At 38.2% G+C, this 21,497-nt stretch overlaps 1 protein-coding gene across 1 annotated transcript in view; it reads left to right on the top strand.

The window, feature by feature from the left end:
• LOC134336991 (nuclear pore membrane glycoprotein 210-like) overlaps positions 1–21,497 on the top strand; it is a 146,805-nt gene that overhangs the window by 123,518 nt on the left and 1,790 nt on the right. The window contains exons 32-39 of the mRNA XM_063031734.1: positions 4,516–4,736; positions 6,749–6,885; positions 7,276–7,402; positions 8,117–8,263; positions 10,106–10,359; positions 11,504–11,714; positions 15,490–15,600; positions 19,966–20,034. Of these exons, the coding sequence (XP_062887804.1) occupies positions 4,516–4,736; positions 6,749–6,885; positions 7,276–7,402; positions 8,117–8,263; positions 10,106–10,359; positions 11,504–11,714; positions 15,490–15,600; positions 19,966–20,034 (1,277 nt within the window). The remainder of the gene's footprint in view (positions 1–4,515; positions 4,737–6,748; positions 6,886–7,275; positions 7,403–8,116; positions 8,264–10,105; positions 10,360–11,503; positions 11,715–15,489; positions 15,601–19,965; positions 20,035–21,497) is intronic.

Raw genomic sequence — 21,497 nt, 5'->3', positions numbered from 1 at the left:
GGCTCCTGGTTGGGGAAGATTCTGAATGATTTTGTAATAACATGAGTATATTTCTAAAGCCACAGTTCACCATCTCAAAGCTGTCTCATAGCTATTCCTCTGCCTCCTGTGGCCATCTCTTTGCTGAACTCACTTCTTGTGTCTTGTTCTTTAGTCTCTGCTTATATGCAGGTAGGAAGGAGGTTTGAGAACCACTCTACTTTTCTAATCATCACCATATTAATTCCTTCAGTGATAGATAGTTTTATATGAAAACTGAAACAAATAAGCAATTACGTAGTGTTCGCTCACTCACTATGGTTTCACCAGAGAATAAGCTAGCTGTCCTGATATCAGCATGAAAAATAATGAACAAAGCTCAAAATAGCTCCATATACTCATGGTTGAACTGTGAATAAATCTGAGAGGTGACAAATTGCGTGCAAAAAGTACAATTTATACTCTTAAGATCAACAAAGAGAGTCATTTGCACATCTACATATAAATTTGGTGCAGAAGTAGGGCACTCAGCCCATCAAGCCTGCATGGTTGATCTGAATGCAATCTCATTCAGCATTCCTATCTAACTGCTCTAACCTTTTACCCATTGCTAGCCATCTACCTCACCTTCTTCCACTGCCCTTTGGGCAAGGACTCCCAAGATTCACGATAAATATTGTCCCATTAGATTCTCCTTCAAGATGAAATATCACCCCTACATTCACTATTCCAAGACAACTTAGGCTCTTGAGTGGATCACAATCAAAAATAAATTTAAGGCACAAATGTGAATAGCAAATAGAAGTGCCCAGGTCAATTCTACACAGACACTTTTCTGATGAAAATTGATAAAATCTCTTGAACAAAAAATCCTTTTGTTAATTATTTGCATGGAAAAATTGGATGATAATTAGTCCATTTTCTAGGTATTATCATCTTCCTGGTAGCACATGTACAGTGTCAGTCCTAAAAACCTAAGAAATGGAAGCAGGAGCAGACTTCATGAAGCCTCTTATTTGTTCTAAAATTCAGGAAGATCATGATGTATTTACAATACTCCGTGCTAAGAAATTTCTCTTTACATTGAGACAAAGTCACCTAGCTTTGGTCTCTCTGTTAGTGGAAACAGTTCCAGAGTATCTACCCTGTCAATCCTCTAAATCTTGAATGTTTCCTAAACTCACCTCCCTTTTCCTTTCTACAAAGAGTGGTCAACATGCTCAATGCTCAATCTCTGTTCATAGGGAAAGCTTCCTCAATCCCATGGAGCAACATTTTTGCCATACTGATTCCAAGAAGTTTCCTTTTGCTTATTTAGATACAGATGATCTCTAGCTGGTCTCTCATGAAAACAAAACTTGTACAATTGCTATTTGCATACACTTCACTTTGTGAATGTTAGTCCACCTTTGGTCCCCACCTGGCACTCAGCTCTCACCTGTGGCTCCCCGTAGCTGTTTGCATGCGACAGCGGCCACACCCTGGGCAACGGCTTCGACAAGCTGGCTAAACCAGGTGAGGGTAGCCGCCAGGTCTCAAACCCTCGGTGAGATAGGGAGTTGTCTATCCCAGCATGTGAAGACAGACTCTGGTGGATTGAGCGGACGAGACCAATGGAAGGTCCAACGGTCAAGAAGGCGGTCTCTGCAAGCGTCGTGGAACGTGCAGAGCAGGATAAGACACAGAAGACGTCCTGGTCATCCACTGCGCCTAGTCCCATCTCCAGCCGTCTAGACTCTGTCTTGCCACTGGACCCAGATGGGAATTGGGAAGAGAGAGTGAGGCTGACGCTGCACAACTCTTCCTCACTTAAATCCAAGTCAGGCGCTAGTCTCGACACCATCATTATGGTGTCGAGGTCCTCATCGACGTCAACGATGGACGAACAACAACAACTTTGTGAATGTATCCACCACTCAGTTTTTATTGTTCCATTGAAGTCAGACTTCATCTTATCCTTTGAGACTTCCCATTCAGCAAGTTAAATGTTAAATGAACTCAGCAAATGCATTCCACGATGTCTTTAGTGGAAGATATTGTCACTTCTGCTAGAACTGTACTTTCTAACATATACTTACTTGGTAATAAAGAAGAAAGCAATGTCATTGAGCATTAAGTCCTGCATTATATTTTTTAACTAAAGAAACTGCTGTATGGCTCAGGGTGATATCAAGACTACCGAATGAATGTATTGATAACAGATTTGAATTTGTAAATAATTTACGCCGTTACATGCCTCAAGGAGATCTGTGATTTTTTTGTGAGAATGATGTAATGGTCTTTTGGAGGTCACCTGATGTAATTTTCCCACCGGTGTGAGGTCACGTGATGACGTGCACCACAGGTATATAAAGGAAGATCCCAGATGACGCAGTTAGTTTTTAGTTTGTAGATTTCCAGCTAGAACGTACTGTGTCTCCGTTTCTGTTGCGTATTTGTTTTTATGACGCAGTTTCATTTTTAAAAGGGAGTGTTGCGTTCTGTTACAAGGTACAATATTACCGGACAGGAAATTTTTGCTAGATGTGTTGATGTACCTTATTCTAGCAGTAGTACGGGAGAGTGAAGACGTTATCGAAGTACAGGACCCGAAGGATTCAGAAGAGTCGGTTTTGTTCGGCAGTTTAACAAAGGATCGACCTTATTGAGTCTTCGTTGAAGGAGTAGTGACCTGCATCGCAGATTACTCTTGCCAAAAGAGAAAAGAGTTCATGCAAGGTTTGCTCTCTAAAAGAAATTAAAGTCAGTTGTTTTAAACTGTTTATTTACTGCATTGTGAATCCTTCAGACAGAATCAGCAGGAAAGTCACGTCTATGAAGAAATCCTTCTCCAGAGAAGTCTCTCCCAATTGAACGTATAAATCGGTTGGACTTTCGAATTCACCACTTTAAGAACTGTTTTCGTATTTAACACTTTCAGAACCGGTGCCGAGTGAGGATTTGTTGAAACGGCTGCATAGCGGTTAACTTCCGGTTAAGGTTTTCGTTTTTTTTTATTGTTTATCCGTGTTTAATAAACGTTTGGTTGTTTTTATATAACCTGTCTCGATTGATATTCATTGTTGCCAGGTACGTAACAACGCAAGAATTATTTATTTATTTATATCTGGAAGGCTAAATCCTCTTGTCTAAATACTGCCCCTCACACAGAATGCTTCCTAGGAAACTCTGTTATTGTCAATAAAACTTGTCTGAGCAAAGTCTGTTGGAGTGGGATACATAATGCCCTACAAGACATCTTTAAATGTGAAATACCCTTACAGAGTAAGACCATATATTTTGGGTATATACCTCAAGAATGGTTGAAAAGAGATAAATATTTAGCTAGTGGCTGGTAAAAAAGACCCTTACCAGGAAATGGTTATCACAGGAGAGCCCAACTTTAAATGTATGGATGGAAATTACAATGGACATTTACAAAATGGAGAAGAGAACAGCATCTGTTAATCATAAGTTGGAACAATTTGATTCATACCGGGAAAAATGGTTTAACTACATAACACCTCGTAGGCCTGATTTTATTCTCACAAGTCAATGAATATGTTATTAAAAAAAGATTACTCCCTACTTTGTACATAGTTTTCTTCTTTCGATTGTTCTTTCTTTCCTCTCCTTTCTATATATGTACCTCAGATAAATATTATGTGGAGATTTGTGACAAATATGATTATATGATATATATGTACAGTATCTGAAATACATCTTATGGAAATGTTTGATGATGAACTTCAATAAAAAAAATAAATTACAAAAAAAAACTTGTCAGAGGTTACAGAAGGCACTTAATTTCCGTTAAAACAGGTGAGATGGATCTAAGCACCCAACACACTAGTGGGACTGGAATGTTCTGCTGAACAACAAGTGATCCTGAGAAATAGTGCTTCTACTGTTGACCTCTTTCTAAGGAGACTACCTAAAAAAAAATTTTAAAACAAAAATGAAGGCATCCACATCACATCACTGGTGTGTGATCCAGAAAGTTTACTTTCCTGAATAATTTACAACTCTTCCATTGGAGTTACAGCAGGTGTACACTAGCCATGGATTTTTCATCCATCAGTGCCTGAAGTTGGTAATCTTCAAATTCCTCAGACATAAAATATATTTCTTTGATGCCTTCATTGTACTACTTCTGTTGATTTAAGTATCAAAGTAACGTGAAAGTTTTCTGAGAACAATGTTATGAAGGTGCCTATTTGTGACAAATTTTGATTTGCTTTGTGAAGTGAATTAATGCCTGCTGTCTGAATTCATTTTACACAGGCCCCTTCTGGCTGACAGAATAGATTATGATTCCACTAAATAATGTATTGCTGAGCATCAAGTTATTATTAAGACCTAAAGTTATTATTACAAAATTATTTTCAATTGGTAAAGCTGTCAGCTTAGTTCCATAGTTCCCATTCTTATTAACATATTTAATTGCACTTTAAGAATGATTACTTTAAAAATGTGACAGGAACGAAATTTGAAAGTGACATATTATTGAGTTTTCATTGCCTGAAAAGTTAATACATTTGTTTTAAATCATTTTAGGGATGATCTTCTGCTGATTGGACCTGGCACCAGTAATTACACTTACATGGCTCAAGCTGCCAATGTAGGATTGACCATACTTGCAGTTTGGGACAAGAAACATCCAGGCATTGCAGACTATATTCCAATACCTATCCAGTATGCAATATGGCCCAATATATCGGAGCATGTGATACTGAGTGATGTAATATGCTTTTCCAGTGTCCTCGTAAGCCAAGAAGGTTAGTCAGTTGTCTGAAAAGAAGAATTTAACGTAGTTGCTTTGATGATTTAAAATAATCATTTTCTGAAATATCTGAATTAATAACAAAGTATTATTCTGCTGTAATTGATCTTAGATGTAACCAACCAACTTTTATCCCTAGGATAATAGAGCCAACTGTTCAATCAGTGTATTAAACTAATGAAGGGGATTCTTGTCCTACAAGGCAAGATTGAGCAGAATGACCCAACAGAATTTAGAAGGATGATGGCTTAGAAGATACAATGATCTCAATTCAACGTACAGTATAAGATTTAGACTTAATACAATGGAGGGAATCTCAAGATAAGGAGCCAGACACTTGGACTGGGAGGAAAAGATACTTCTCTCAAAGATTTGTAAATCTCTGAAATTCCCTGCTTCAGAAGGCTATAGGTATTATAACATTTTGGTTACCTGAGCAGCTATAGATCTGGACCATTGCATCCCAGCAAAGCTGCTGTGCAAGCTAACTTCAAGTAAATTGAAATCTGAAATTTTAAGTAAAAGGTAGTCTCAATAACGAAAATGTTAAACTACTTTATTGTTTTATTATATACTTGCCTTAGAGAATGCTATGGCTTCAAGTCTCTCGCCTTACATTCCTCAAGTGACATAGGTAGGCGTTCAAGTCACTTGAGGAAACTGGTTGAATTACCTTATTATTACCACATACTAGGATGTATGGGTTGTCCAGGGAAGGGGTAGCACCTCTGGTGAAGGGACTTGTTGTGTCCATTTCGGGGCATCTCACTCACCTTTGGTTCCTACCAGACACTCCTCTCTCACCTGTGGCTCCAGATAGCTGTTTGTGTGTGACACAGCCACACCCCAGTAAACTACTTCAACAGGCAGCCTAAACCAGGTGAGAGTAGCCAGCAGCCTCCTACCCCAGTGAGATAGGGACATCCCTGCCTCAGCATGCAAAGCCGAGGCGACTAGGCGAATGAGATGTACAGTGAAATACAATGGTCAAGAAGCCGGCTCTGCAACATTCCGTGGAAAGCGAAGAGCACAACGAGGTACAAAAGTAGTCATGGTCATCCACTGATACCAAGGAAGACCCCATGATCATACCACTGGACCCAACCTCCAAGATTAAAAGAGTGGAACTGCCCCAGTGCAATGGCTTATCCAGTTAAAAGCTCCACCTCACAGGTTTTTAAAATTTTTATTCAGAAATACATCACAGAATAGGCCCTCCCAGCAACCCCGACAACCCTGATTTAACCCTAATCTAATCATGGGACAATTTAGAATAACCAGTTAACCTACCCAGGATATCTTTGGATTGTGGAAGGAAACCAAGGACCTGGAGAAAACCCACACATTCCATGGGGTGAACATACAGATAGTCTTTACAGAGGACGCTGAGGTTGAACTCCAAATTCCCATGCCCTGAACTGTAATAATGATATGCTAACCTCTATGTTACTGTGGCATCCTCTCATTGGTGGGACACAACAGACAACCATGACCACCGCTATCTTAGAATCATAGGAAGTTTAGTAATGGCAGACACTGTTTGCTCCATAATATATGTGTGTGTGTGTGTGATAGTTATACCTAATTAGGACTATCTACATATGGCATGTTTCTACACTTCGTTTTGTGACATTGTCTGTTTTATTACAGGTGGTGCAATAATTATAACTTATAATCTTCACAGCTGTTAGAGGAAGAAAGCTTTCCTATGAGTGGGTCAAGGAGTTTGTTGTTAGACCAAAACGCTATACTCATTGAAGATGTATAATTTTATTTTTCTATATCAGCATACCGAAAGAGTTTAAATTCAAAATAAACATTTATCATTAAATTTCTCTTATTTTTAATTTTTAACAAATGCTGAATATTACAGATGAAATTGTTTCTGTTATTGATATGTTCTCCATAAGTGCTTTTGTCATCTTTTAGAATGCTGAATGAGCTTTCAAAATGCTGATTCTTTTCAAAGTTATTTATATAGAAATGAAAACTGAAGCATTCATTTAGGTGAGCCTGGGAACTGGTATTTGTTATCAAATGAAATTGTGCAGATCGATCCTACCACAGGATTGGGAGTTACCCGGAGCACAGGGTCAACTATAATCTATTACGATATTCCAGGAATCGTGAGAACCTATAGAGAGGTAAGTTTTTCATCATTTAACTTTGACATAACGCGCTCTGATAAGTAACTTATTGTAAGCTACTGCAGCAACTGATGGGAAAACTATTTATCTTGGTTTCTTAGTACAAATAAATTATTAACAAAAATTATTCTTGTTAAGAGTACATCAAAAAAGTAAGAGGCCGTGGAAATTAATTTCTTCTTTCTCAAACCCGCCTAGTTTGCATATCAAATTTAATCTTATAAATGAGATAGGAGCAAAAATTTCATTACATAGTTCATGTTACCAATTGTCAAAGAAAAACAGAAATGCATAAATTTGTAAGTACATTGAAACCTTCATTACCTGTACAACTTATGCATTATTTTCAGTAACAGTTTTGCGATAATTCTCCCCTTTCCCTTTCAGATCACAGTTACTGGTGTAGGAAAAGTCTCCATTTCCTTTCATGGATTCAAACATGTTATTGGTCTTCCTAGCTTTAATGTGTACAGATTTCTCGTGACTACTATGAACAAAGATACCAGCCTGAGGGGTGAGTGGTCATTGAGAAACTATTTGCCCATCAGAAAAAATACTGCATTTCTTTCACTGACAGAAAGGCTTTCTTGCAGTACGATTCCTTTTTATCTAGGAAGTTTACAATCTAAATTTGCACCTAGGAATTTACAACAGGGAAAAGAAGGCAATGCATGAATTTAAAATGACAATTGAATTATATCATTACATCCTTATTCTCCACTGTCTATCCCTATTTCATCAGAAGACTGTTAACTTGTTTCTCTGTGAAAAAGCCATGGGAGACTAAGTGGTAACTACTGCTTCATATTATTGAGCAAAAGGTTTGTTGTAGACTGAGATAGTATATAACATTCTAATTGCTGTAGAAGTGGTTAATCCACAAAAACACTAAAAATCTAACTGGTGGGATTAGAAAAACGGGCAAAGATTTGATTTAATTAAACAGTAACCTTAACACCAACATTGGGAGGACTTACTTCATATGTTGAACTAAATTTTATTTATATCTTTCCTGATTGGAGTGCCATCTCTCCACCTCTTTCCTTCCTCCCCTCCTACAACTTTCCTGACTTGGATAAAGTTAGGAACTTGTGTTGAATTAGATCTGGCTGACAAAATGTTACTATCAATTGCTACGGAAATATTTATTTGCTCTATGATTTTGAATTGGTATATGTAGTTAAATATATACAAATTGTGTTACAACACTTTGTTTTTATTTGCCCAGGAGACTGCAGTTTCGCTCATGTTAAAGCTATGTCAAAATTAAACCCAGAATCAAACCTTGCCTGCTCTGTGCGATTTAATAATATTGTGTTACAAGGTTTAGCTGCCTCTGTTTTCTCTGTGGAACCCGAATTCATTACAGATACAGGTAAATTTGTGAACAGAATTTTCTAGAGTCACGAGATTTCACACTTGTTAGTACCATTTCTAATATTAAGATATCTAATAGAATTTAATTATTGCCCTAAATAATGCCATTTTATTTTCAGATCTTACCATTGCTGACAAGGACATTCTGTTGAATCATTGCATTTCTTCTGGTGAACATATCTCCACACTGATGTTGGATAAGGATTTAGATCCAATAACAATGAAACAATTGCAATATGTTTCCAAGTCAAGATAATGTGCTTTTTCGAAGTAACCTTCGAAATAAGTCACATCCACTGTCTGACCTTGTAATCAGAGTATTAATGTGGTTGGTTCAGTTGATTTTCTGGTCATTAATGAGCCTCCTTCCCTACAAAATGATGATTCTTGAGGCTTGGTGATGGTCTCAGATTGTATATTGGGAGAGGTAATTTGATTGGAGACGTCCTGTGTTTCTGTGACCTCCATATTACTGCCCATGATCAATTTATGTCTGCAGGTTGTCTAGCTCTTCAGGCATTTAAACATGAACTTCTTACTTTGCTGAGGAGCTGTGAATAGAAATGAACATTTTAAGGAATGAACCTTATGATTACAAAGCTGGTTACATGACTTCAATCCTTTCCTGTACAGTTATGACTCCTGAAGTTGTTTGCATAAAGCAGGTTTTTGAAATAGGTTTCTGCTGAAATGCCCATTATTGCTACCAGGAAGTGTTGAAAATTTCCAGATATAAAGCAATGATATGCCTTTGTCACCATCACTCTATGTAACTGACAGCTACTTTGGGATTTCCATCCATGCAGAGTTTAACATGGAAATATCAAAGCTGTTTTCAGTAATTCGGCCATGCACTGCTTATAGCCTATGTCCGTGGAATTAATGGAAGTCATTTCAAATGACATGAAACTAACCTATTTACGTAAAGGTCTTGCTGTAACACACATTGAAAATCTTAAGCTTTATTGAATAAGATCAAAGTGAGACTTTCAATGGCATACTAAATCATGTGAATACAGGCGTAAGACAAGGCTACATCATTGCTCCAACACTTTTCTTAATCTTACTTGCCTTATGGCATCTCACCTCCAATCTCCAATAGACTTCTAAGGCACTGAACCTAATCTTCAGAAATAATGGGAAACTGTTCAGCCTATGGCAACTACCTATCTGGACCAATCATCAGTAGTTGAGCTGAGCATTTGTGTATATTCAGAGGCTAAGCTTAAAGCCATTGCTGTTGCTTTCATTGAAGCATATGACTGGATGGGCCTTACTCTCAACATTAATAAGATAAAATGTTTACCAATCTACCTTTACTGTACCACAGAGCCCTCCAAAAGTGAGGATTTATTGTGAAACCCTGTAAAACACTGATCATTCCCCATATCATATCTTAGAAGTAAGCTCTCAATGAAAGTCAACATTCTTGAAACTTACCTCTATTCTTCAGGGTTCCAGCATAGCACTTAATTGATTGAGAGAAAGGACTTTTGAAGATCAGGGCATCAGCCACTGTGTCTTTTTAATTTTGTATTCTTGCATTGGGTCTTTCTGAACCTTTTTCAAACCAGAAAAATGTGCTGGCATGCACTTTTTTGGGTTCCTGAAATCCTGTCCTCAAGCAAAAAATAATTAAAAAGTGTTAAGTAATATAAAGATGCTGTAAAAGTTAATGTTTTAACAGTCTTGAGGAAAAAAATAAAGTCCAATTCATTTATAAAAGAAAATATGCATCTGACTAAATGTTAAAATTTACCACAATACAATCTGCAATCATTGGTATCTATGATAGGTGCCTTTCTTTATCAGATTTACTAAGAGACTTTCTAATTTGCAGGTCAATACAGCTGTACAGTCACTATAAAAGAATTACCAGATTCTCTTCAGAGGGAGTTAAGCATAGGGGGAGACACCTATGTATCTCTGAAAGCTTCTGTTCTGGGAGGACATTATGCAGGACAAGTTGGAAGGACTGAGATCCCCTTCATCCCTGGATTTTACATGAACCAATCAGCTGTTGCTCTTAGTAATAAAGAGCCAATAGTAAACATCACCATTTTTGGCATAGATAAAGTATTGAATCAATTGGAGGTAAACAATTATACTGTTGAGTTAAATAAGATTGCTGAGGAATTCTTGAACAATGTTTTGGAAATTAGATCACAAACAAGAGAAAATCTGCAAATGCTGGAAATCCAAGCAACACACACAAAATGACTACTCCTCATCTTTTTTTTCTCCAGTCCTGCCGAAAGGTGTCAGCCCAGAACATCGACTGTACTTTTTTCCATAGATGCTGTCTAGCCTGCTGAGTTCCTCCAGCGTTTTGTGTGTGTTTATTGTAAATTAGTATGTTGTAAATTTGAGACACGGCATCACAAATACCAATCCAGTCCAGATGAAGGGCCTCAACACAAAACGTCAACTGACACAAGTTGACATCCATATCAATTGTATAATAGACCATAAGTGAAAATTAGCTGTTTTCTGCACAACTGTTGGAACTTTGACAGAAGCATGACAAAAAAAAAACCTTTGTTAATGCACGGACAAGACATGCATCTTACATTTATTGGTTTTTGCAACAAATTTGAAGTAGATACACTTAAATTTCCAGCTCATTAACTGTGTGTTAAATTGCATTCAAATATTTTTTCAACAATAAGAGGAATTAATAGTTAGATAGTTGTTTCATAGTATACTTTGGCACTTATTTAAGAATCCATGAAAAAAATTATTGAATTGGTAATTGTGGAGACAAAATAGCTTGGTTTTGGAATATACATGTCCAACAAAGTTTTAATAAAATAATAGTAGTAGTACTATTACTAATATTAGTAATACTAGTGCTAATGTGACTGATTATTTTCTTTTTGTTGCCTTCGCCCTTTCTTTTACAATCATTTACCTATTACTGGGATACATATTATTCAGCACTATGCACCCTGTAACATCTTGACACCATACCCATATGTGTATTTGATGGTCATTTTGACTGTGAGATCTCACAGATAAGTTTGATGGTGACTTCATCTTATGTCCACAGATATGCACTATTAATAACAATCATATAATGATCAGAAACAGCAACACTGCCTGGTTTATCTGTTTATAACTTGTGACAATGAGGTCAAGTGTACATTTTTTGGCCGTGAGGTCAGATATTTTTGTACAATGAAATATATTGATAACTGTATAAAAACATTCATATCATCTTATTTAATTCTAACCTTAGGTCCGTTCTCAATCACCTGCCATTGTGGTGAGTCAGCCTATCAAATTACATGCTGTGCCCAGCATTGTTTACACACTAAGTGTTGCCAATCTTAGCCTTCTTCAGCAGGGATTTTCATGCACCAATATCAGTGTATTCAGCCCACTGACAAGGCAGGTGTTTCACACATCAGTCACATTCCTGAGGAGTGGAGCCAACATTGGTAGAAGAGGTAAAATTTACCACTATTATATGTGCATTATTACCTTTTCTTTCCACAGTATTTAATGAGCTCTTTTTAAGTGGAAGATTTCTTTAATGGATTTATTTAATTCTTTAAGACTTAGAACTGAATGCCTCGAAAATTTAAAATATTATAATGTCAAAATTGTCTTTCTAAATATTAAAATTGGAATAATACATGAAGACTCAGTAGTGTATCATAAAATATGTCGATTTTCTTCTGCTCTGTGGATATTTTCTGTTCTCTTTTAAAAAAAAGAACAAAATGGAGTGAAAGACTTGTATTTCTAAAAACCCGACTATTACACCATTCTTGGATTCCTTGAGGTTGGGTGTCTAGCCCTGTCTCAAGTTGCTTATGGGGGCTGGAGAACCCTCAAAACTCCTGCAGTTAGGACTGAACTAATCAAGGCACCCAAGTATCATTATATTTTTTCTCAGGGATAACCACAGCTTTCTTTCCTCATTCTTCATTCAGTGGGTCATGAGAGTTTGGAACACTCTGCCAGCACAAGTGATGCATTCAAGCTCGATTTCAATGTTTAAGAGAAGTTTGGATAGGTGCATGGATGGTAGGGGTGTTGAGGGCTATGGTCCCTGTGCAGGTCGACGGGAGTAAGCAGTTTAAATAGTTTGGCATGGACTACATGGCCCATAGGGCCTGTTTCTTTGCTGTACTTTTCTGTGACTCCATCACATCAAGTGGCCTCATCTCTCGTGATTTCAACACAATGGATTACACTCTTTGGGTCCATTATTTCCTCACCCTTCTGTAATCCCTAGCAGGGATGACAGTGGAACAACAATGGCAGGTATTTCTGGGAATAATGCAGAAGGTATAGGTTCAGTTCATTCCAAAGAGGAAGAAAGATCCTAAGGGGAGTAAGGGGAGGCCATGGCTGACAAGGGAAGTAAAGGACAGTAAAGATAAAAGAGAAGAAGTATAACATAGCAAAGATGAGTGGGAAGCCGGAGGATTGGAAAACTTTTAAAGAGCAACAAAAGATAACTAAAAAGGTAATACATGGAGAAAAAATGAGCTAGAAAGGTAAACTAGCCAAGAATATAAAGGAGGATAGTGAAAGCTTCTTTAGGTATGTGAAAAGGGAAAAAATAGTTAAGACCAAAATTGGGCCCTTAGAAACAGAAAAGAATGAATTTATTATAGGGAACAAGGAAATGGCAGACGAGTAGAACAGGTACTTTGGATCTGCCTTCACTAGGGAAGACGCAAACAATCTCCCAGATATAACAGTGGCCAAAGAACCTAGGGTAATGGATGAACTGAAGGAAATGGTGTTGGATAGACTGTTGGGTCTAAAGGCTGATAAGTCCCCGGGACCTGATGGTCTGCATCCCAGGGTACTTAAGGAAGTGGCTTTAGAAATCGTGGACACATTGGTAATCATTTTCCAATGTTCTATAGATTCAGGATCAGTTCCTGTGGATTGGAGGGTGGCTAATGTTGCCCACTTTTCCAGAAAGGAGGGAGAGAGAAAATGGAATTATAGACCAGTTAGCCTGACGTCGGTGGTGGGAAAGATGCTGGAGTCAATTATAAAAGATGAAATTACAACACATTTGGATGGCAGTAACAGGATAGGTCTGAGTCAGCATGGAAGGGGAAATCGTGCTTGACTAATCTTCTGGAATTTTTTGAGGATGTAACTATGAAAATGGACAAGGGAGAGCCAGTGGATGTAGTGTACCCTGGACTTTCAGAAAGCCTTTGATAAAGTCCCACATAGGAGATTAGTGGGCAAAATTAGGGCACATGGTATTGGGGCCAGAGTACTGACATGGATTGAAAATTGGCTGGCTGACAGAAAACAAAGAGTAGCGATTAACAGGTCCCTTTCGGAATAGCAGGCGGTGACCAGTGGGGTACCACAGGGTTCAGTGCTGGGACTGCAGCTGTTTACAATATATATTAATGATTTAGATGAGGGAGTTAAAAGTAACATTAGCAAATTTGCAGATGACACAAAGCTGGGTGGCAGTGTGAAATGTGAGGAGGATGTTATGAGAATGCAGGGTGACTTGGACAGGCTGGGTGAGTGGGCAGATGCATGGCAGATGCAGTTTAATGTGGATAAATGTGAGGTTATTCACTTTGGTGGTAAAGAACAGGAAGGAAGATTATTATCTAAATGGAGTCAAGTTAGGAAAAGGGGAAGTGCAATGAGATCTAGGTGTTCTTGTACATCAGTCACTGAAAGCAAGCATGCAGGTACAGCAGGCAGTGAAGAAAGCTAATGGCATGCTGGCCTTCATAACAAGGGGAACTGAGTATAGGAGCAAAGAGGTCCTTCTGCAGCTGTACAGGGCCCTGGTGAGACCACACCTGGAGTATTGTGTGCAGTTTTGGTCTCCAAATTTGAGGAAGGACATTCTTGCTATTGAGGGCGTGCAGCGTAGGTTCACAAGGTTAATTCCCGGGATGGCGGGACTGTCATATGTTGAAAGATTGGAGCGACTGGGCTTGTATACACTGGAATTTAGAAGGATGAGAGGGGATCTGATTGAAACATATAAGATTATTAAGGGATTGGACATGCTGAAGGCAGGAAGAATGTTCCCACTGATGGGTGAGTCCAGAACCAGAGGCCACAGTTTAAGAATAAGGGGTAGACCATTTAGAACAGAGTTGAGGAAAAACTTTTTCACCCAGAGAGTAGTGGATATGTGGAATGCTCTGCCCCAGAAGGCAGTGGAGGCCAAGTCTCTGGATGTTTTCAAGAAAGAGATGAATAGAGCTCTTAAAGATAGCGGAATCAAAGGTTATGGGGAGAAGGCAGAAACTAGATGCTGATAGTGGATGATCAGCCATGATCAGAGTGAATGGTGGTGCTGGCTCGAAGGGCAGCATGGCCTACTCCTGCACCTGTTGTCTATTGTCTATTGTAACCTTTTCTATCATATGAATAGCCAAACCAGAATACTGGGCCACGTATTGACTTTGCCACCTTGAGTACTTCATCCCATTGTATCAGAAAATCTTTATTAATGTCCTTGTAATACTCCACTCCCTTTCAACATTTCCACCTTTGGGGCTGAATCTCTGTTTGCACTTTCAAAGTTAGTCATTTACCTTTGGTCGCTATTTCTGCAGTTCTGCTCTGATTTTTGCATCCACCTTATTTATTTCCCATCATTCACCCTGGAAAGTTAAAAATAATTCTGATTATTGTCATCATCACTTTAATAGGTAAAATATATAAACAATTACAAAAAACCTGGACAGTGAAACAGTAACACTATTACTCACTGATGTTATTTAGGTTCTGCCAGGCATGTCAGCCAGAGAGTAGGAGCATATGGTATAGATATATTAATTTATTTATTCATACACAGTCAGTTATGGAATTCCCACTTCCCACTGATTTCACAAATATTTATCTTAAAGTAAATAGTTTTTTTAAATAAGAAAGTGGAGTTAATATCCTTTTAGTTTGATTTGCAAAGAGGAACCAATAGCATAATCTAATCTTTTCTGGTAGAAATGGTAAGTGAAAGATTTTAAGTGTATATTCATTTCCTATGTCCGTGTTTTTGAATAACTGCATGAAGTCACAAAAACTGTGGTGTGACATGCAATTTGATGGCTTCATTTTTGTATAGGTTAAAAGCTTTTTGTCAAATTATCCAATTCCATTACAAAGATAATGTGATTTGACTAAATACATCTAATTATTTAGGATCACTGTATGGCAGTTTAAGAATCTTAGTCTAACCAATGAAAAGTTATTTTGTATATGTTATAGCAGGTTTACCTTTTGAGGAACCTACGTTCTTTGATCAGCTAGTAGAATCCTACCAGGTTCTGATGTTCACCTTATTTGCAGTCCTGGCTACAACAGCAGTCATCTTTATTGGTAAATACTGTACCAATATTTAAATACTAATTCAGTCATATTTATTGCCTTCTGTTGTTTGTTTCACTGTATCACATTCAAGTGGAGGTTTCTTGCTCTGCTAAACTTGGAAATTACACTACCAAATGAAGGGCTAAAACATATAGATAGCACAAAACCTTCTTGCATTTGATCTTTGCACAGAGTTTTAACAAATTGAAAAAGTCCCATTGGCATTGTTGCAAAATATTTTGAGTACCATTGCATCGTTTGTCATTGGCAGTTACTGATGCCATGACCAGAAGAGCTGTACTTTAATAACTGACAATTTGTACAGTATCAGTTTAAAGAATTCTGCCACATATTATAAAATGTCAGAAGAGTATGAACTGGTGCCTCAGCAACAGATGGCAGTTATGCGTTGTTGCATTTTCATGAAAGAAAAGGTATATTTTATTGACATTATTTGATGTTCGTTACTGATAAATTTGCTTGATTTAGAAGGCTCCAGATAATGGCTATATTCATCAAATGTAGTGCAATTAATGATGTTTCTGTCTTGTTTTAACCATAACCCTCAAAGACACTTTCTCCCCTCATTTAGCACTAAGTTTTTCCTTTCATAGAGTTGTATGGCAGGGAAATAAGCACAGCCCAAATTGGCCTTACTAACTGTAATTCCTATCCACACCAACTCCAATTGCCGCCTTTAGATCTGTATCCCTCTGCAGCTCATCTATACAAGTTCTTGTCCATATGCTTTTTAAACATTATATCTACCTCTACCACTTCTTCTGGTAGCTCATTCAATGTTACCATGGCCTTCTGTATGAAAACATTACCTTCAGATCTCCTTTAAATTACTGTCCTCTGACAAACCTGTACTCCGTAGCTTTGTGCTTCCCCACCCCATAAAAGCTTATGGGGTGTTAGCTTTCATAAGTCGAGGGATAGAGTTTAAGAGTCGAGAGGTAATGATGCAGCTCTATAAAATTAGGCCACACTTGGAGTACTGTGTCCAGTTCTGGTCGCCTCACTATAGGAAGGATGTGGAAGCATTGGAAACGTTACAGAGGAGATTTATCAGGATGCTGTCTGGTTTAGAGAGTATGCATTATGATCAGATACTAAGGGAGCTAGGGCTTTACTCTTTGGAGAGAAGGAGGATGAAAGGAGACATGATAGACGTATACAAGATATTGAAAGGAATAGATAGAATGGACAGCCAGCGCCTCTTCCCCAGGGCACCACTGCTCAATACAAGAGGACATGGCTTTAAGGTAAGGGGTGGGAAGTTCAAGGGGGATATTAGGGGAAGGTTTTTTACTCAGAGAGTGGTTGGTGCGTGGAATGCACTGCCTGAGTTGGTGGTGGACGCAGATACACTCGTGAAATTTAAGAGACTACTAGACAGGAGAAGATGGCGGCGTGACGCAGTGCGCACAGCCGTTCTGAATCATATCGATATGTGTTAACTGGGGGGCCATGCACATTCCTGATTTGATGGAGGCAGCCATGAGAAGCACAGAGGAACACCTGGAGAAACTTCTGAAATGCCCGCTTCGCTGCCACTGCTACTATGCGATCGAGAATCCCCGGAGGGGAAGGCCCCAAATCCTCGGCATTGCCTGTTGCCAGGGCCAGGGTCGAAGCGCTCAACAGAGATGGTGCTCGGTGTTGGAGAGCTAGTCGGAGGCTCGGAGTTTTCGGACGGACTCGGAGTTGGACTGTGGTCGGATGCTTCCAGGATGCTGCATCGGCAAGTCTGCGGCGCTGGAGGTTCACCATCTGCATGAGATGATGGGACTTTCGAGAGACTTTGAGACTTTTACCGTGCCCGTGGTCTGTTCTTATCAAATTATGGTATTGCTTTGCACTATTGTAACTATATGTTATAATTATGTGGTTTTTGTCAGTTTTTAAGTCGGTTTGTCATGTGTTTCTGTGATATCATTCTGGAAAAACATTGTATCATTTCTTATTGCATGCATTACTAAATGACAATAAAAGAGGACTGCGTGTCCTCATAATCTAATATGGAGGAATTCAAGGTGGGCGGTTATATAGGAGGCAGGGTTTAAGGGTCCGCACAACATTGTGGGCCAAAGGCCCTGTACTGTGCTGTACTATTCTATGTTCTATGTTCACTCCAGGAATCTTTCTAAGACCTTTATAATTTTATAAACTTCTGAAAGTTCAACCTTCACCTCTTATATTCCAGTGAGAATACACAGCCTCTCTAATTTGTGCTTAAAAGTAAAGCCTTCCATTGCAGACAACATCCTGGTGAATCTCTCCTCTTCTCATTATTGCTAATGCTACCTCATACTTTCTGTAGTGTGGTGACCAGAGCTGTACACCAATAGTCCAAGTGCAGCCTAATCGGTATATTGTACAGCTGCAATGTTGCATCCCAACTCCTTTACTCTATGCCTTGGCCTATGAAATGAACATTCCAAATATTTTCTCCACTATCCTAGCCACCTGTTTCACCATTTTTAATGAGCTGTGAACATGCACCCAAAGTCTCTATGTACTCACCCTGTATTCACCCTGTCATAATTTGACATCCTAAAATGTATTTTCTCAAACTTGGATTAAGTTCCATCTGCTACTGCTCCACCCAACTTTCCAGCTGATCAGTGTCCTCTATGTCCTTCCACAACCTTCTTCACTATCTACTACCGGGCCAATTTTTGTGTCATCTAGAAGCTTATTGATCTGTCCATCAACATTCTCATCCAAGTCATTTAGATATATGATAAACAGTGATGGTTCCAGCCCTGATCCCTATGCTGCACTGCCAGTCAGAATTCACTATGACCACTCTCCTATCAAAAAGCCAATTCTGGATCCAGTTTTCCTCATCAGTCCCCATCTTTCCAAGTAACCATAAATTCTGTCCCTTTGAATTTTTTTCTAGTAATTTCTCTACTATTGATGTAAGGTTCACAGGCCTGTAGCTTCCTGGCTTATTCCCATTGTCTTTTTTCCCAGCAACATTACTCCATCTTTGTTAAGGACAGCTAATCTTAGTTAGAAGCCCAGAATTCTCCTTCCTTACCTCCCATACTATGCTGGGATAGATCCCATCATGTCTTAGGGATTTATCCACCCTAATGTGTGTAAAAAATCAGTAACATCTCCTCCTTCCTGACACAAACGTATTCCAGGATACCAGTGAATCCTTCCCCTAACTTTCCATCATCCTCTCCCTAGTGAATACAGATGAGATTTAGGATCTTACTCACAGCCACTGCTCCACAGATAGGATTTCTTTCTGATCCCTAAAAGGACCAACTACTCTTTCAATTGCTTCTAATATATCTATGAGGTTTTCTGATTTTCCTTGATCTTGCCAAGGTCAGTTAACGTCCCGTTTTTGCCTACCTAATTCCTTTCTTAAGTTCTCTCTTACATTCTCTCCTTGTATTCAACTGAGTTGGATCTTAGAAACAAAATGACAGTGCCACATCCCAGAAACAAAATGACAGTGGATCATCAAATCCATCCACCTCAAGGGACTCACTTGATACCAAATACCTATACCAGACATATGCTTCTTTCTTATTTTTGATCAAATCTTCAACTTCCTTTGTTAACAAGGGTTCCCTAATCTTACCATCTTTGCTTCTTACCCTTAAAACAAACTGCTGACTCTGGTGAAACATCGTCATGCGTTAAGGGTGAGAGGTGAAATGTTTCAGGGGAACTTGAGGGAAAACTTCTTCACTCAGTGGGTGGTGAGAATGTGGAATGAGCTGCCAGCAGAAGTGGTGAATGTGGGTTTGATTTTATCATTTAATAGAAATTTCGATAGGTACATGGGAGGGCTCTGGTGCAGGTCAATAGGACTAGGCAGATTAATAGTTTGACACAGATTATTTGGGCCGAAGGGCCTGTTTCTATATTGTAGTTTCCTATTACTCTATGACTCTAAATAATTCTCTCAGAGGAAAAGGAAAAATCAAGTTGATACATTCTCCAATGTCTGTACAAATTTTCTGTGAAATGTACTATGTAGCATCACCAAGTCTGGGAGCCAACCATTTACATTTACTTATAGTCATTGGATGATGGTATGAGAAAGTTTGGTTATGTAGCATGGGATGGTTTAACATGGGAAAAGTTGACTCCTGTAGATTATGGAATGCATGAGCAGCCAGTCTGAAGAATATTAGAAATACCTTACCTATTCAAAATTCAATTTTATGTGCCCTTTAAATGTCATGTTTATTATTGGAGATTTTCAAGTGAAGAGTTAGTTATTTTTATCCAAGTGATTACAGTGAATTTTACCCGAGGCACAGAAGTTTAAAGAATTGTTTTAGTTAATATAAAATACAGTACTGCAAATGATAACTGTAACTTATTATTTTCTTGTAGCTTATAATGCCTTCTTGACAAGGATACAGACTATTCCTGTGATCTATGTTTCATCAACACAACAGACAGGTAAATGTAGAGAATTAAAGCTACGGCCACAGTGGTACTACTTATACGATAGGGCTTTGAGCTTTGGTTATATTAATAATCATCTGGACCTATATGAAATAGACAAGGCAGAAAAAAGAATTGATTGGTTCAAATTTGAGTTTTCATTTCACAAAGTGCAAATTGGCTTCTACATTTTTTTCTTATGAGTGGACACAACTTTCTTTTTATGGAGGGAGTGTTGTGAAAGGATTTGCCATGACTTAAGAATGGTGCAATGTGCTTTTATCAAATTCATGCTCTTTTTCTAATTTTAATCTTCCTTTAACTGATCTTTACTTTAGCATAACCTTGAAAGTAAAGCTAAAAATGAGTGCTCAAGGCCATAAACTTCACTCAGAAGTGGGCTCAAATGAAAATTCTATAAAACAGGGTTTCAATGTCCTTTATACATCATCTGCACAGTGATAACAGGTTAGGACAAAGTTGTTGCAGATTTCTTGTATGAAGAAACATAAACAGGCATTCAAATCACACAGTGATTCCCATAATTTTCTTTGAGACAACAATACGGCAGCCAGTTTTAGCAACACAATATCAAATAAACATAAATGCCGTGAATTACCAATGGGATGATGTACAACTATTTATAAGATTGTACAACTATTTATAAGATTGAATCTTATAGAATGGACCATGATATATTAGTTTATAATATTTGAAAGGATATATGCCTTGTACTACAAAACTGCACTGAACTACAAATTTAATGGTTTTTGAACCAAAAATTTTCTGGACAGAGTGATTCCAAGAGAGCTCTGATATAATGAAAATACCGTCAATATTCACAACATTCTACATGGAGAGCTGAAGCTCATAGTTGTCAGGTAATAGAGGATTGGACACCAGGGATACTTGTTGGATTAAGTTTTATCAGACCTTATGCAGTAAAATTATTTTGTCTTTAAAGAAAATGTAAGGTTTTTTTTAGATAATTACTTATCTAAATGTGGAGCCAGAAGTACGTTGAAAAAAACAGGCGGTTGCTTGGCCTTCTCACTAAAATTGATACAATCCTTGACTCAGTGAGATAAAAGTGCCTTCTCCAGCCGATCTTTGACTTTTTCAGGACCAATACAATTTCTCCAGGGGTCCAGAGTCATACAGCACAGAAACTGGTCATTCACCACATCATGTCTATGACAACCAAGATGTTCTATCAATGCCAATTCAATTTATCAGCATTTCTATATCTTGGTTATTTAAGTATACCTTCAGATGCTGCTTAAATGTTTGAGTACCTGCCACCACCACCTTCAAAGGCAGTATACTCCAGGTTGCAGCCACCATAGAAAGTAAACACTTCTGAATATCTGATTCTTCACTTTAAACCTCTCTCAAGATCCTCCCCATCCCCTTTTACTCAAGAAAAACATCTTCTCCAGTCTTTCCTCATAAGTGAAACATTCCATCTCAGGCAACAT

This window comes from Mobula hypostoma, chromosome 23 (assembly GCF_963921235.1).
Source record: "Mobula hypostoma chromosome 23, sMobHyp1.1, whole genome shotgun sequence".
NCBI classification, from domain to species: domain Eukaryota; kingdom Metazoa; phylum Chordata; class Chondrichthyes; order Myliobatiformes; family Myliobatidae; genus Mobula; species Mobula hypostoma.
Note: the sequence above shows the minus strand (reverse complement) of the source record. Positions and strands in the feature narration are given on the sequence as shown.